The following is a 17633-nucleotide window of genomic DNA, read 5'->3' as shown; positions in this document are numbered from 1 at the left end:
GCAGAGGTAAAAAAATAACTTTTTTGATAAATTTACAAAATTTGAAATAAAAAAAAGAAAATCTCTGGGGATGCACAGCATTCTGAAAGAAAAAAAATAAGTTCTGATGAAGGTTTCCCTCCAGGATTTTCTGTTTCTGTGGTACTTTTCTTCAGCCCTAGATGTCACTAGTGCACCTGGACCAGTAGGCTGACTGCTGACACTTGGTGGCAGGTTTACTGCACTGCAGCTACAAAACACTGACTGGTGTCTCAAACCTTGAAAATTAAAAGCGCCACCTGTCCTACAACAGTTATTAATCCTGCTTTTCAACCTTTAGCAGAGATGAGAGAGACGTTTGATGCAGAGTGAAAGCGAAATGGTTAAAAACTGCAAACAGAAAACGCGCTCGCTAATTGCCTGAGTTCACACGATTAGGTTTAATTACCAAATGAGGTCGCACTTTCCGAAGGAGTATTTTTACATACAGGCTTTTCTGTATAACATCGACAGTGTGGCATCACTTCACTGTACATTGTGGGATGAGCAAGGGCGACAGGCAATTTATAAAGAGCTTTTGTTTTTAAAGTTCAGAGAGAGAATGACACAAACTGCTGAAGTATTAGCACAAGGCGAATTGGGAATTCAAAGAACAGTTAAAATAAATCTGATGGTTTTATAACTTTTCATCCACAATAGGAACCGGGCTTCTTGATTGTTTTTTTTTGACAATTTTCTCCCCTTCTTTCCGGAATGTTCTGACTCACGCTGGGGGTACAGTTTCACAGCTAGCAGTCTTCCCGCACTGCACCCGAGTGGCTGTCCTTCACCTGCAAGCCTAGGCTGCGAGCGCTGACAGGCTATTCCACTGTGGCAGGCATCACAACCACACGCCATCCTGCCCTCATCCAAACCACACACACACACACACACTTTCCAGCAGGGGTCACTGGATGCCAATCAGGCCCAGGGACCCTGGCCGATTTTCCTCTCCCTATCCCAGTTGCGCCATTGCCAACTGCAGAACCTCCTTGCTGCTACTGCTACCCGGCAACTGACCCTGTGCCGACCAGAGCTCGGACCTGGGGCTGGTCCTGGTGTGCCCGGCTCAGTACGTCAGTGTCTGTACCGGCACAAAAGCACCCCCCACCCCCGCCCCCACCCGCGGAAAGTATATGGGTGAGGGTTCATCATATCCGAATCAAAATACAGACCTCCAAACCAAACACGTCCGTTTGATTACGCGCTACACGGCTTTGTACTGTAGATCAATAATCTTTGAAAATGTATCAGTGAAAAGTTAATAGCGCAAATGTGAAACGGTCCTTCATTGAATATATTGGGCCAGGGCAAGGGCGATATTTAGCAGTTGGAGCATCTTGTAAATGAATGTCGGCACGTTTAAATTACTGGTTAATCTACGAGTCTAAATCCTTCTCTTGCTGCGAGGGACCAGCGTCCTGTGGTTCCCTGGGCAGATCGGAGCTGCACTTGCCTGTCTGGATTCCACAACTCCGCTCGAGCCCGTTAACCCTGCAGCAGTAATGCGCGAGTTCATGGCTCTTGTTTTTTTTTTTTTCGCTGTTTAAATCCAGTCGGGGAGAGGCTTCCGTGGACTGTAAACAGTGCTGCCGTCGCTCCCCCCGTCCCCGTCCTGTTCTTTGTCTACGGTGGGTGGGTGGGTGGGAACAGCGACTCTGCGGTCACCTCAGCTTGGGGAAGATGCGGATGAAGAGGATCATGCTGATGAACGTGAAGCAGACCACAACGAGCATCAGCCACAGTACCCAGTTGACCGATTTCTTGGTGTGTTGTTCCAGGCGCTCAGACTCCACCTTCAGCTTCTCGAAGTTCTGATCCGCCATCCGCAGCGACTGAGTCAGGGTCTGCGCACAAAAAACACACGCGCTCGGGAGTGAATTCCGCTTTTAGAAGTTCTTCTCTTCCTCCCCTGACCCATCCCAACCACTGTAGTCCTCGCCCTCCTCCCCTGTAGACGCTAGCTCTCGCTGTGGGGGGGGGAATCAGTGTAACGGCTACTGGCCACCCTTTGCGGCAGCTTGCCTCAAGTAGCCAATCGCCGTGCGCGTCAGCCTCGGCGATGAGTGTCGTCTGGCTGTTCAACTGCAAGAGGCATCACAGCTGAGCCTGATCGTGCTCTCACCGGCTCCCAGCAAGTCTGGTCGATTAATTTTTGCTTTCCTAACCCAGGGGTGCAAAGGACAATTGTAAATCCACCTTTCCCCGACTAACCTCCCGACACGGAATTGAACCCATGTTCGCTGATCGAGGTGACGGTGCAGTTACTAAGCGAGTCACCAGGGGAGCTTTGCTCGGGAGGTTATTAGTCGTTTTGATACATCTTAAGAGGCAAGCATTCAAATATTAAAAGGGCGCCAACAAGTTCCAACACAATGGGCACCAACTTCAGAGAATCAGTTTCTGGTTCAAATTCTTTCAGCGACAGAAAATTAGATCAATTTTCTAACCCCATTAAAATACAACCAAGGTAATTCGCTGCCCTCAAACTCACATGGGGGAAGTCACTGACTACTCTTAGTATTTTAATATCGTGTGTGTAGAATACAACATTGGATAATTACTGGCATTTTTATAATTTACAATACAGAAGGAGGCCATTCGGCCCACTGTGCCGGTGCTGGTTCTTCAACTGTCACTATCTACTCTGATCCCATTTTCCTGCCCTTTTCCCTGTACCCTTTTACATTCTTCTTTTTCAAACACTTATCCAGTTCCCCTTTAAATTATGTTAGTCTCTGCCTCAATAACCCCCTGTGATAAGGTGTTCCATGTTCTAATAACCCTCTGTGTGTGTGTGTGAAAACCTCCTTCATCTTTCTATTCATAATCTTTAATCTGCTCCCCTTGCTACCGATTCACCAACCGGTGGAAACAATCTTTCACTATTTACTCCCTCAAAACTTCAATTTTGTAAAACTCGAATCCCCCTCCCCTCCTACTCTTCTCTGTTCCAGTGAAAGACGACCCATTTTTTAAAGCCCTTTTCCCAACAATAACCTGCCATTCTGGTATTATTCCAGTAAATCTTCACTATGTCCCGTTCATTAAAAAGTGAGGTGTAGAGCTAAGAGGGACGTGAATTACTTATTCCCAATGACATCGGGTAAAAAAAAAAGTCTTAATAATTTTACTTGTCGGTGCAGTCAATTGAGATTTGTTTCAATTAAATCCTGTAGATAAAATCTTAAACTTCTTCAACTAACCTCTCATTTCGATCTTTTGCTATTTCACATCACACTATTCGCTTATGTATCCCCAATGTTGTATCTATGGCTTCTAAGCATCATTCGCTCTCTACATGAATGACTCCAGGTCACAAACTTATCTTCCAGATTTTAGGGTGGCCGTGAATATTACACTGACCCTCGCCTTGTTTCTTCTGTTCCCCCCCCACACCCCTCCGCCGACCCCACCCTGCCCCCGAGGACACCACAGATCTCGGGACCTGGCACAAACGCTGTCCCTCAAGAGTGAATGTCAACAGTATCAGCAACAGTGATGGCATCAGAGTGGATATTGACCGAGAGTTCACCTTCCAGCGAGGGTCACTGGCTGGAGAGTGAGAGCAGGACTCCTGGCCGATCCCCCCTTCCCCCCTCCTCCACCCCCCCCCCCTCCTCCACCCCCCCCACCCCCGACTCCTTATCCCGGCAAGGCAAAACTGTAGCTACAAAGAATTTACAGCACAGAAACAGGCCATCCGACTTAATTGGTCTATGCCTGTGTTTATGCTCTATGTGAGCCTCCAGTGTATTCCTTTCTGCCTCATGTACTTATTTAGCTTCCCCTTTAGTTGCCCCAGCTAACTCAGCACGGAGCGGGGATTAAACCTGCGAGCTCTGACACTGTACCGCCCCGTCGGAGGACCCGCCATCGCCCATGTCACCGCAGGACACGGGCCTCGCCCGGCGCCACCGTTACACGCGCCACCCCGGGGCAGCACCCTACCTGGTTGTCCTGTTTGATGACGTTCTGAGCTGCCAGCGTGTTGTTCTTCAGGTTACGGGCCAGGCTCAGCATCTCCTCAGCAAGTCGCTCCTGCATGTTGTGGTGACGGTGGAGAACGGCGTCCAGGTCAGCGGACGACTGTTTCTCATTCGTCAGTCCGCTATAAAAAGTGGGGGGGGGGGGGGGGGGTGGAAATTAAAAATGGGGCAAAAAATTAATTTGTGTAAATGATATATAGAGCATATTGTTGAAAATTTATGCCAGTCTAATCCCAGTTTATCTGTGACAATGTGCAGTTATTACTGCTGCTACATAGGGACTGTGCACTAAGAAAGAAAAACAGACTTGCATTCTATAGGGCCTTTCACAACCTCAGGACGTCCCAAAGCGCTTTACAGCCAATGAGGGGTAGTCACTGTTGGAATGTAGGAAACGCGGCAGCCAATTTGCACACAGCAAGATCCCACAAACAGCAATGTGATAATGACCAGGTCATCTGTTTTTAGGTGTTGGTTGAGGGATAAATATTAGCCCAGGACACCGGGGAGAACTCCCTTGCTCCTCTTCGAAATACTGCCGTGGGATCTTTTACGTCCACCTGAAAGGGCAGACGGGGCCGCGATTCAACGTCTCTTCCGAAAGACGGCACCTCCGACAGTGCAGCACTCCCTCAGTACTGCATTCGGTTTTGAGCTCAGGTCTCTGGCGTGTGACTTGAACCCACGACCTTCTGACCGAGGGGCGAATGTGCGACCCACTGAGCCACGATTGACGCTAACATTGCACAGTATAAATTCAAACACTTAATGTGTTCACGTGAAATTCCTGTGTCTGCTATTTTAATGGGGCTGCTAACTGGTTAATGCCTCCATTAAAACTGCAAAGACATTTCACTTGAATTCAATAAGTGTCCCTATAGTAAAACTGCACAGCGTTATTTCATGAAAATTGGCCACACGTCTCCCTCGTAATCAGCTGCAAGTTATTGCTCCATAAACTTGCATCTTTCTGCATTAATATCTATATCAAGGGACACATTACTGGCAGACAGCACCAGACAGACATCTGCTTGTTGGATCTTCTACCCGCTTCCAACAAGCTCTCCATTGTAAGCCTGAGACTCCGAGTCCGTGCTGATCAGGGCTTCCTCGGAAAAAAGGGGTGGTTGGGGAGAGCACAACAACAACAACAAGCATTTATATAGCGCCTTTAACATAGTAAAAAACGTCCCAACGTCACAGGAGTGTTGTCAGACACTGAGTCAAAAAGATATTAGGACAGGTGTCCAAAAATTTGGTTAAAGAAGATAGTTTTAAGGAGCGTCTTGAAGGAGGAGAGAGAGGTAGAGAGGCGGAGAGGTTATAGGAGGGAATTCCAGAGCTTAGGGCCTAGGCAGCTGAAGGCACAGCCGCCAATGGTGGAGCGATTAAAATTGGGAATGTGCAAGAGACAAGAATCGGAGGAGCGCAGAGAACTTGGGAAGTTGTAGGGCTGAAGGAGGTTACAGAGTTCGAGAGGGGTGAGGGATTTTAAAACAAGGAAGAGAATTTTAAAACGAGGGGTTGCTGGACCAGGAGCCAATGTAGGTCAGCGAGCACAGGGGGTGATGGGTGAACGGGACTTGGTGCGAGTTAGGATACAGGGCAGCAGAGTTTTGGATGAGCTCCAGTTTACGGAGGGTGGAAGATGGGAGGCCGGCCAGGAGAGCATTGGAATAGCCGAGTCTGGAGGTAACAAAAGCCTGGACGAGGGTTTCAGCAACAGATGGGCTGAGGTGGGGCGGAGACGGACGATATTGCGGAGATGGAAGTAGACGGTCTTAGCGATGGACAGGACATGGGTTCGGAGGCTCAGCTCAGGTATGACAGTGAAGGAGGGGGAATAACTGGCATACCCTCATACACAGCCCACTACGAGAAGCACTGGCAGGGCCCAGGGAGCATGTTTCAGCTTAAATTCCCAGTCAGGGATTGTCTGCGAGGGGGAAATCAGGAAACATCTGGACTGTGAGACAGACCATTGTGGATATTTGTAAACTTAAGAAAAAAATAAAACCTCCTCACCTTCGTTTTCTCAATTCATTAACTCCAGAACCTAAAAAACAATTAAAACAAAGATTTTTTTTTAAAATCCACCTTGCCTCCTGACTGACGTATTTCTTTACATACAATAACTGTTATTTTATCAAATGCCCTTATCCAGTTCTTAAAGAGAAAAGAAAGTATTGATCGATGGCAGCTATTTGCATTTCCATATCACCTTACCATCAAGTTCAGAAATGTCTCAAAGTGCAATGAATTACTTTGAAGTGGAAGAAAAATGCAGCAGCCATTTTGCACACAGCAAGATCCCCCAAAAAAGCAATGAGGCGAATGACCAACTAATCTATTCTTCATTGGCGTTGGTTGAGCGAGTTAGCGCCGAACAAGGCAAATAGCGATATAGGATCAGTAACATCCGCCTGAACTACAGGAACAAGCAGACAGAGCCTTCCATTAACATTTCATCTCCAGAAGACAGTGCAATACTGCACTCCCTCAGTACTGCCTGGGATGTACGATCAATCTTGGAGTGGGGACTGAACCGATCATTTTCTGACTTTGAGATGAGACGGTAGCCAAACTGATGATTCATTTTTTTTTGGCTCGGTCTGATGAACGTGTTGGCTTGCTTCAGTTGGTAGCATTCTTTCCCTGGGTCAGAGGGTGGTGTGCACCACGACCTGACCACATAATCTGAGCTGGAACCCCTGCGCGGCTTTGAGGGAGTGCTGCATTGTTGAGGATGCCATCCTTCAGGTTAGATGTTGAACTGAGGTCCGTTCACATCAACGTTAAAGCTCCCAGGACGCTGTTCGACCAAGAGCAGGGAATTCTCCCAGTGCCCTAGCCAACATTCCTGCAATTAATTGGCCGTTCATCTAATTACTGTTGATGGGATCTTGCTGTGTGCAAAGCGGCTGCTATGTTTGCCTACGTTACAATGACTCAAAGTAATTCATTGTAATATGAAGCACTTTTGAGATGTGATGAGGTGCTATATAAATGCAAGTCGCACTGTCTGAGGAATGACACAAGAAAGGCGGTCCTCACTAGGGGGTTATCTGCTTCCTATCAGTTTAACAGTGCGATCAGTCTGTCTCACGATCACTTGCGTGCCAATCACCCCTTCCCCCCCAAAAAATATTAGCCTCTGGGATGGATGAACGCAGGGCTCCACAGGAGAGACGGGGTGAGGTGTCCAATGAGTTTTACTCAATCTGACACACGGGTAGGTATTATTTTTTTAATTCATTCTCGGGATGAGGGCATAGGTGGAAAGGCCGGCATTTATTGGCCATCCCCAGTTCAGCTTACACAAGGCAGTGACTCGCTCGGTCACTACGGAGGGCAGTTAAGAGTCAACCATGCTAGTGTGGGACTGGTGTCACATATAGACCAGACCGGGTAAGGACGGCAGGTTTCCTTCCCTAAAGGACATTAGTGAATCAGTTGGGTTTTTACAACAATCCGACAGCTTCGTGGTCACTTTTACTGACAGATTTTTGTTTAAACTGAATTCAAATTCATAAACTCCCAGGGTGGGATTTGAACTCACGCTCTGCAGATTATTAGCCCCGGCCTCTGGATTACCAGTCCAGTAACATAACCACTACACTACCGTACCCACTGTGGCAACCAGGGTTATTAAGAAAGCAACATTATTTTTTAAATTTAAAAATCCCCAAAGTGCCCAACATTCAGTTGCCGATCTCACCACAAAGCTTTGAGATAAAAAGGTTTAACTGACCGGAGAAGCAGGCGAGGATCTTGGTCAGGGTTTGGTGTTTACTCACCATCAGAAGACAGGGACGGCTGAAAAAGAACGAGGAAAAAGAATTAAAATCTAGAATGGCACTTGCGATTTTCTTTTGTCAAGCTTTCTGCACCAGGCGCAATTCCCGACTGAAGGAGGAGGCAGAATCAGTCTCCACGCAATGTGCAGAATGGCTCAGAGTAACTTCCCCCACTCCGAGGTCAGCCCTCTTGCTCTGTGAGGAACGGTGCGCTCCCCCCGCCCTGGTTGGCCTCGGCTCACTATCTCCCCACGAGCAGGCGGCAGTCACTGTGCAGTCTGCCCTCAGCTCTGGTATTCCCTCCCGAAACCTCGCCATCAGTGTTTCAACCACTATCTCAGCTTGTCCACATTTCACCACGGTCCCCAGTTAAATTTAAAAGCTGTCAGTATTAAGCAGAATGATTGCAGGGCACGACTTGATGCTGTCACTACCAGTCAGGTCGATTGGAGGACAGGAGTGCAGGAAGTCAGTACCCACTGGATCAGTTGGTAGGTGGGATTGGAGGCCATTGGTTCCAATCAGCCATCACTTTACAACATCAATGGAATTCCCTCCCTGAACCTCTCCACCTCTCTCTGCTCCTTAAAACCTACCTCTTTGACCAAGCTTTTGATCACCTGTCCTAATATCTCCTTATGTGACTTGGGGTCAAATTTTGTTTGATAATCGCTCCTGTGAAGTTCCTTGGGACATTTTACTATGTTAAAGGCTCTATATAAATGCAAATTGTTGTTGGAGTTGGAGGTAAGGCCGCAGCCTTCATCCTTTGGGCGACTGGGCAATGCTGGAATGCCAATAGGTGCAGATCCAAAGGGATATTTATCACTTTTTATATCTTGTTCCTCATTTGACACAAAATTCCTCGGATGGGGAGATACCGATCATGATTACTGCAACAAAACGAATGGCAGGAGCTTGGACAAGTAGGGAGAGGTAAACTTGGCAACACGGCTCTATGCTGGGTCTCACTTCAGCATTAACTGGCACCAACGTCACTCAAAACAGGCACCCAGGACGGCTGGTATAGGAAACAGAAAACATGTGACAAGTGCAGTCAGGGGCTGAGGCACAGGGTCGGCGGAGAGTGGAGGGAGATTTACAAACTGCGCTGTAAGTGACGCTATGCGTCGGCAACAAACACTCTTGGAACAGGGGTAGGCCATTCAGCCCCTCGAGCCTGTTCTGCCATTCAATTAGATCATGGCTGATCCGTAGCTCAACTCCATTCACCCGCCTTTGATCCATATCCTTTATCTGACGATCTCGCAAGTGGAAAACTTTCCACTCTGTACCACTGACATCCCTCGTCTTGACGAGCAATGATTCACCAAAAGAAAAATGTGGGTTTCTATCCAGACACCAGGCCCATGGGATGGGACATGACTAGGGGTTGCCAACCCTCCAGGATTGCCCTGGAGTCTCTAGGAATTAAAGATTAATCTCCTGGACTCTGCTGCGAGCAGCAATAGGAAGTAAAATCATAGGGGCTTTAAAAAAAATGGTTTGTTTTTGTCACTTTCTTTGAACACTTTTGTTTATTAGTTATAAAAATATTGGAGACTTTTTTTTTTAAAAAGGCTCTTTACCTGGGGCGGGAGGTCATGTGATGAAACCTCCAGGAATACGTCCAACCAAAGTTGGCAACCCTAAACGCAACTGAATCAAAACCCCCCGTACATTAATGCTGGAGCACTTACCACCCCGAAGAGCTCATTCCTCATTTCCCCCATGTATCTGGCTTTCGTTTGGAGGTGGACGGTTTTAGTGGCCGATATTCTCTCCTTTCCTGTCGTCGAAGTTCTCCCTGGAGCTAAAAGCTGATTGGCCAGAGCCTTCTCCGTGGGGTTAGGCTGGAAACCAAAGGGTGGAAAGTTCATCAACAGAATCTGACCAGGATGGAAGTCAGGAAGTACAAATTGGACGGTCCACCGATGGGGGCGAGGGGGTCATTATTAACTTTGTTTTTCTAAAGGCCACTCGCACAGATGTGTCGCATAGCAGCTGTGTGCACTTTAACCCCTCTCCCCCCCCCCCCCACTTAAAACTGCTCCCAGTAACTTCGCATCCTAGAAGATCGATAAGCAGGAGGCTCCGCTCCCAAAGCATAAAACCACAGAGAACTTGGTCCATCACACCCGATATAAAACATTCTTTGTAGCTCTCTCACACCCTGTATGTGTAGATGTCTCTCCCTTTGAGTAAACCGGGCGATGAGAAACACCTACTTATTGCACCGCAGTTTTCGGGGGGTGGGTACTAAAAATATAAAGAAGAAATAACAAACAAACAGATCGTTCCTACCAGTTTCTCAGCCTCCAAAAGCCCTTTCAAGAACTCTACTTTGCGAGTATATTCATTTAGAACCTCGGGGGCAGGTTTGCTGCAGGGAATAGAAACAAGAAAGGTCACCACCTCCAGAGCCCGACACTCACGTTGAACCGAACGTCACTCCAAAAATCAGCATAAGATTCCAGGGAGTCAGTTTCCACTCACTCTGGTGACACAGAATTCCTGACCCGAGTTTCGTGCCGACCTGTTTACTGTTCCCTGCCACTTCAGCCCAAGTTAAAGCTTTAAACCATAAAAAGAAAAGAAAGAACTTGCATTTTTGTAGCACCTTGCACAGCCTCGGGACGTCCCAAAGTCCTCTACAACCAATGAAGTAATTTTTCTGAAGTGTAGTCACTGTTGCCATGTAGGAAAAGCAGCAGCCAGTTTGCGCACAGCAAGATCCCACAAACAGCAAATGAAATAAACGACCAGATGATCTACTTTCAGTGATGTTGGTTGAGGGATAAATATCGACCAGGACACTGGGGAGAACCCCCCCTGCTCTTCTTCGAATAGTGCCGTGGGATATTTTACGTCCACCCGAGAGGGCAGATGAGGCCTCGGCTCAAAGTCTCCTCCGAAAGACGCCACCCCCGAAAGCGCAGCACTCCCTCAGTACTGCACTGGAGTGTCAGCCGAGAGTATTACCTCGATGGAATACAACTTTCTCATTCCAGAATGTTGATATTGCACATAAGTCACACCGAGTCTCTGGGTTCAAGTTAAAAGCAGTATATCACTAGCCCAGTATCAGTGTGCACTGAAAGCTACCAATCTTCAAGTTTGGTGGGTCCGACAGACACTAATACTTTCAGAGGTAAATAATACTTGCATTTAAGTAGCATTGCTCTCAAACATCTGAAAGCACTTCACACAATGGATCACTTTTGGAGTGCAGTGACTATCGTTATGTCGCCATTAATAGAATCTTACAGCACAGGAGGCCATTCGGTCCACCATGCCTGTGCTGGCTCTTTGAAAGAGCTATCCAATTAGTTCCACACCCCCTGCTCTTTCCCTATTGCCCTACAAATATTTGCTTTTGAAGTACATATCCAATTTAGGGGCTATGAGACAATTGGTTTCTTCCAAAGAGGAAGAGACACATAAGGGAAAGGCATCAATTAAATCGGTGAGTCCAATCTTTTGTCTTTGTCGGCTTCGTGGGCGTGACCCACAGATCCCCGGGGGACACGTGTGCAGTTTAAATCCGTGCTCCCATTAATATGCTTATTTCTCAAGCTGCTGATACTAACAGGTCGTGGTGTTCTGATTTAGGATTTATCCACCAATGAGGTAACAGTGCCAAGGACAACCCTTCCCAAACGTGCAGGCCCATTAATTTAAACAGGACAAACCAGAGAGTAAGAAATAAAAGCACAAGTAGGACAGAGTTGCCGAGTCTTCGAGGGCCGGATTGCCAGGTTAAATATAGCCCTAGGACCAAGTGCTGGACACCCCTGAATTAGGAACATAGGAACAGGAGTAGGCCATTCAGCCCCTCGTGCCTGCTCCGCCATTTGATAAGATCATGGCTGATTTGTGATCTAACTCCATATACCTGCCTTTGGCCCATATCCCTTAATACCTTTGACTGCCAAAAAGCTATCTATCTCAGATTTAAATTTAGCAATTGAGCTAGTATCAATTGCCGTTTGCGGAAGAGAGTTCCAAACTTCGACCACCCTTTGTGTGTAGAAATGTTTTCTAATCTCGCTCCTGAAAGGTCTGGCTCTAATTTTTAGACTGTGCCCCCTACTCCTAGAATCCCCAACCAGCAGAAATTGTTTCTCTCTATCCACCCTATCTGTTCCCCTTAATATCTTATAAACTTCGATCAGGTCACCCCTTAACTTTCTAAACTCCAGAGAATACAACCCCAATTTGTGTAATCTCTCCTCATAACTTAACCTTTGAAGTCCGGGTATCATTCTAGTAAACCTACGCTGCACTCCCTCCAAGGCCAATATGTCCTTCTGAAGGTGCGGTGCCCAGAACTGCTCACAGTACTCCAGGTGCAGTCTAACCGGGGTTTTGTATAGCTGCAACATAACTTCTGCCCCCTTGTACTCTAGTCCTCTGGATATAAAGGCCAGCATTCCATTAGCCTTATTGATTATTTTCTTCACCTGTTCATGACACTTCAATGATCTATGCACCTGTACCCCCAAGTCCCTTTGGACATCCACTGTTTTTAACTTTTTACCATTTAGAAAGTACCCTGTTCTATCCTTTTTTGATCCAAAGTGGATGACCTCACATTTGTCTACATTGAATTCCATTTGCCACAGTTTTGCCCATTCACCTAATCTATCAATATTGCTTTGTAATTTTATGTTTTCACCTACACTGCTTACAATGCCACCAATCTTTGTGTCATCGGCAAACTTAGATATGAGACTTTCTATGCCTTCATCTAAGTCGTTAATAAATATTGTGAATAATTGAGGCCCCAAGACAGATCCCTGCGGGACTCCACTAGTCACATCCTGCCAATGTGAGTACCTACCCATTATCCCTACTCTCTGTCGCCTTTCGCTCAGCCAACTTCCTAACCAAGTCCGTACTTTTCCCTCGATTCCATGGGCTTCTATCTTAGCTAACAGTCTCTTCTGTGGGACCTTATCAAATGCCTTCTGGAAGTCCATATAAATAACATCCATTGACATTCCCCTGTCCACTACTTTAGTCACCTCTTCAAAAAATTCAATCAGGTTTGTCAGGCACGACCTACCTTTCACAAATCCATGCTGGCTCTCTCTGATTAACTGAAAATTCTCGAGGTGTTCAGTCACCCTATCCTTAATTATAGACTCCAGCAATTTCCCCACAACAGATGTTAGGCTAACTGGTCGATAATTCCCTGGTTTCCCTCTCTCTCCTTTCTTAAAAAGCGGAATGACATGTGCAATTTTCCAATCCAGAGGGACAGTTCCTGAATCTAGAGAACTTTGAAAGATTATAGTTAGGTCATCCGCAATGTGCTCACCTACTTCCTTTAAAACCCTGGGATGGAAACCATCCGGTCCTGGGGATTTGTCACTCTTTAGTGCTATTATTTTCTTCATTACTGTTGCTTTGCTTATGTTAATTTTATCGAGTCCCTGTCCCCGATTCAATATTAGTTTTCTTGGGATTTCTGGCATGCTATCCTCTTTTTCTACTGTAAATACTGTAAAAAGTCTATTCAAATGTTAATGATTCGTGAACAGGATCGGAAAAAAAAATGATAGAGGGTCAAATCCACCAATAAAATGCTCATTTATTTAAAAGTTTGGAGAGGGAGAGTAGCCCAGATGTTCCTTGTGAGGTTGTCTTCGATCTGCCTGTGCTTGATGTTTTGCAATAATTTTCAGTTTTCAGTTTCTGCCCTAACAAAGAGTCTACACTTGAAGCAGTACAGAAGCAGTTTCAATCAGCTGCTCACACCTGGTTAAAGTGCGAGTACCTTAGTGATAAGATTCCGGATGGAACTGATAACAGCTGCAAAGTGGAGACTTCCTGTTTTTAAAAAAATATGTTGGTTGCTTCGCTTTTCACGTTTAGCAGGCAAATCGCGTTAACACCCAACACGCCCACTATAAACATTGGGGACTGGTACTGCAGCAAGGTGTCAGCCTAAGTTGTGTCTCAAGTCCTGGAGTGGAGCTTGAACTCATAACCGAACTCAGAGGCAACAGTGCTACCAATTTTCAGTTTTTATTTCAATTTTTTTTTTAAACCTGCTGGTTTTGTACATTTACTGTTCACAGTATCCACATCTCTACAAGAAAACGCAACTCAGGAATTCTCTGGACCCATGAAGGATGCAGATGAAACAGTCCCTCAACGGTTCCCCTACCTGATGTGCTTCTCCAATTCGACCAGCATTTCCTGAAGAGCTCCTACGTACTGGAGAAAGCCACAAACAGCAGCCGTTAGCAGCAAGCAAATTCACTGAAAAATTTCAATTTAAGCTTGGTCCATTAAAGGTTTTGCTCCCACTTTTAAACTAAACACAGGTTCTTATGAATAAAATGAAATCAATATTCACGGGAACAATAATCGTGCAACAAGAAGATGGAGTCACATTAATGTGACGCATCATAAATCCCTGCACTAAATGAATAGGGTCACTGGTCACAAGTCAGGGGATTGCCTAGAATGGTCCAAAACACTGAAATCAACGTGGTTCGCCAACGTCACTGATTATCTTAATCCATCAACTAATGTGGTGCAGGGAATGGACCCCAGGTAGTTCCCCCCCTCCCCAAACTCGCTCTCCCTCTTGAAGTTAGGACTTGAAGTTACCCAAGGCCGCCCATGGCCATGTTACTTTATCTGCAACCAAAAGCAGTGCACAACAAGCATTTGTAGAACAAATGCGTGAACCCCCTGGAGGATTAGGGCAATCATCAGCGTTAAAGGAACAGGATGGCTCAACGGGCACAGACGATCGTAGAGTTCAACAATCAAACTGGAAATCCACGTTTCTCCTACTTACGGTCTCTCATGAAGCGGAGATTAGTTTGTGAGGTCTTCAAATAATTTTCATCCAAACTTTGCAACTCTATGCACAACCCCTGACCTCTCCGTCCCACCCCTGCAACCTGTCCAGGTTAGGACGCGACAAGAGGGGGCAAAAACCCAGCTCGGAGACAGGAACGTCAGACACCACCTCCACGGCGCCACCTAGTGGCCAGAGTCTGCAATTACACCGTGACAGTTGACATAGCAAAAATTGAGTGGGGAAATAAGAGTTTAACATGGTCTTGACCAAGGATGATGACAACAGGATAGAGGTTCGGGGGGGGGGGGGGGGGGGGAGAAAATACACACTCAAAGCAAGATTTTCAACAATTACACGGATGTTAGTGGAGGATATTTCCGATGAGAAGCTGCAGAAAGTGTCCAGGGGGCAGGTCCATAACAACCCCTGTGACGTGGCCCCTCCGCCTCAGGCTCTGGGCCAATATTCAGCCCCAATCCCCCCCCCCCCCCCCCCGTCTTTCTGGTACCTTATCCAGCCGCCAGTCCTTTTCCTCCCTTTTTTCCGCCGCCATCGACTCGCATCTCACCAACAGCCGCAAGAAATTCTTCTCCAACCTGGAGGCCGCCATCTTTGCGCCGACGACGTCACGTCGCAACGGCGACGCTACTTCCGGCGGCCGGAACGACCATCTTTACTACTGGCAAAAAAAAAAGAACAACGAAAGCAACCTGGGCAAGATGGGCCTCGTCCTGTAAGTGATCTGGAAACCGAACAGTGCCGCCTAGCGTCAGAGCGCGCCTGTCACCTTAAAGCTGTGAATAAATATTTATTTAAGGTGCCTTTGAAAATCAAAAGCCCATGTGTACTTAATTAAGTTTACAAAGATAATGTTGTGTATTATTAAGTTGTTCTTTATGTTGCAAACATTCCTGGGAACTCACTGCCTAAAGCAACAGCAAGAAAACTTAAAAATTCCATCTCTGACAAAAAAATCATAGGGTTATTTAAAAAACTTTTTTTTTTCAATTTCTTTGAACACTTTCGTTTATTAGTTATAAAAATATTGAAGATGGGCAAAAAGGTTGTTTTGAGTCAAGAGTTGTTTTCAGTCAAGAATCATCCAGTCGGCTTTCACATTGGCAAGGGAAGGCGATGGGCGTGTTGGGGTGGCCAATGATGGGCGTGTTGGGGTGGCCAATGATGGGCGTGTTGGGGTGGCCAATGATGGGCGTGTTGGGGTGGCCAATGATGGGCGTGTTGGGGTGGCCAATGATGGGCGTGTTGGGGTGGCCAATGATGGGCGTGTTGGGGTGGCCAATGATGGGCGTGTTGGGGTGGCCAATGATGGACGTGTGGGAGAGGGCGGGACAGTTGAAGGCAGATCATATGATGAAACCTCCAGGAATACATTCAAGCAAATTTGGCAAGCCTAGTTCAGGATGGAGCTGAGCCAAACAGAGCAGAAACGGTTCCTGGTCTGTGCTGAATTATGCTGATCTTTGCTGTGGCAGCAATAGGGGTACCACAATTAGCCTCCGTAACCCAAATTAGGGAGGGGAAAACGAGCCAGGGTTGCCTCAACGATTCACTATATAATTGAACATCTGATGAGGACAGGATCAGTCTCAATTGGGAGTCTCCCATGAGGTCAAGTAGTCTGCTGATACAATCATGGCTTAGATGCAAATGATGGACTCTCAGGTGGCTATGGGATCCTGGCCCAGTCAATTGCTTAAGGACAAGACAGCACCCCATCCACCACCCTAAACATTCGTTTCCTTCACCACCGGCGCACCGTGGCTGCAGTGTGTACCATCCACAGGATGCACTGCAGCAACTCGCCAAGGCTTCTTCGACAGCACCTCCCAAACCCGCGACCTCTACCACCTAGAAGGACAAGGGCAGCAGGCACATGGGAACAACACCACCTGCACGTTCCCCTCCAAGTCACACACCGTCCCGACTTGGAAATATATCGCCGTTCCTTCATCGTCGCTGGGTCAAAATCCTGGAACTCCCTTCCTAACAGCACTGTGGGAGAACCGTCACCACACGGACTGCAGCGGTTCAAGAAGGCGGCTCACCACCACCTTCTCAAGGGCAATTAGGGATGGGCAATAAATGCCGGCCTCGCCAGCGACGCCCACATCCCATGAACGAATATTAAAAAAAGAGAAAACTGCTGCGAAATAAGAAATTTTCCCTTTTTCCTTTCTTGTTTGCACGACAGTGGAGTCTGAAGACCATTGTGAGATGTCCATCACAATGGCAGTACCTGCAGGAAACACCATGAAGAAGTTTGGTTCAATCTTTGTCTTTGTCTTGTGCATTTGTAAATAAATAAAGAAAAATAGTTTCTCAGAAGACCTTTCAATGAAGACTGGCTCTTAAATTTCATTCTCCCACAACGCTGCGCCCAAATCACAATTTTACAACATCGTTAGGCTCTCGTAAGAAAGACCTTGTGTTTATAGATTCTTCAGATGTAATTACTTCGCCAACAAATTACTTTTTTTAAGTGCAGTCACTATTGTTATGTGGAAAAGCATAGCACCCAGTTTGCACATAGCAAGATCCCACAAACAGCAAATGAGATGAGCAACTATTGGTGCTAGTGTTTTATTGGTGCTAGTGTTTTATTGGTGCTAGTCTTATGTGGTACAGATGTTACCTGCCACTTCGCAGGCCAAGCCTGTGAATAGTCCAGTTCCTGCTGTAGACAGGTTTAGGCTGCTTCATAATTGGAGGAGTTGTGAGTGGAGCCAAACACATCAAGCAGGCCCACACCTGTCTTTATGATGGAGGGAAGATCATTGATAAAGCAGCTGAAGATTGTTGCATTGAGGACAACCACCTTCCTTTGCGTCAGCTGCGACTCCAGTCACTGGATTTCCCTTCGACTGCTGTTTGACTCAGGTTTGTTTTGTTGTATTCTCCAATAAAGGTTGACAGAGAGTTTCAAAAAAAGCACAACAGCCCGTCAGTGAGTCACTAAAGAGTCGGGAAACATAGATCCATGATCCT

The 17633-nt window shown here is 46.6% G+C and overlaps 1 protein-coding gene across 1 annotated transcript; it reads right to left on the bottom strand.

Annotated features, from left to right (window-relative positions):
• Positions 1–399: 399 nt before the first annotated feature.
• On the bottom strand, positions 400–15254 carry use1 (unconventional SNARE in the ER 1 homolog (S. cerevisiae)). Its single transcript, XM_067968458.1, has 8 exons — positions 15136–15254; positions 13980–14029; positions 10109–10187; positions 9505–9657; positions 7805–7823; positions 6033–6063; positions 3970–4129; positions 400–1865 (listed from the first exon to the last, which is right to left on the bottom strand). Exons 1-8 carry the CDS (start codon positions 15235–15237, stop codon positions 1683–1685), a joined length of 777 nt encoding a protein of 258 aa, XP_067824559.1. The 5' UTR covers positions 15238–15254; the 3' UTR covers positions 400–1682.
• Between the last annotated feature and the right edge of the window lie 2379 nt (positions 15255–17633).

This window comes from Heptranchias perlo, chromosome 29 (genome assembly GCF_035084215.1).
Source record: "Heptranchias perlo isolate sHepPer1 chromosome 29, sHepPer1.hap1, whole genome shotgun sequence".
NCBI lineage: Eukaryota > Metazoa > Chordata > Chondrichthyes > Hexanchiformes > Hexanchidae > Heptranchias > Heptranchias perlo.
The sequence above is the reverse complement of the archived record's forward strand: the minus strand, read 5'-3'. Positions and strand labels throughout refer to the sequence as shown.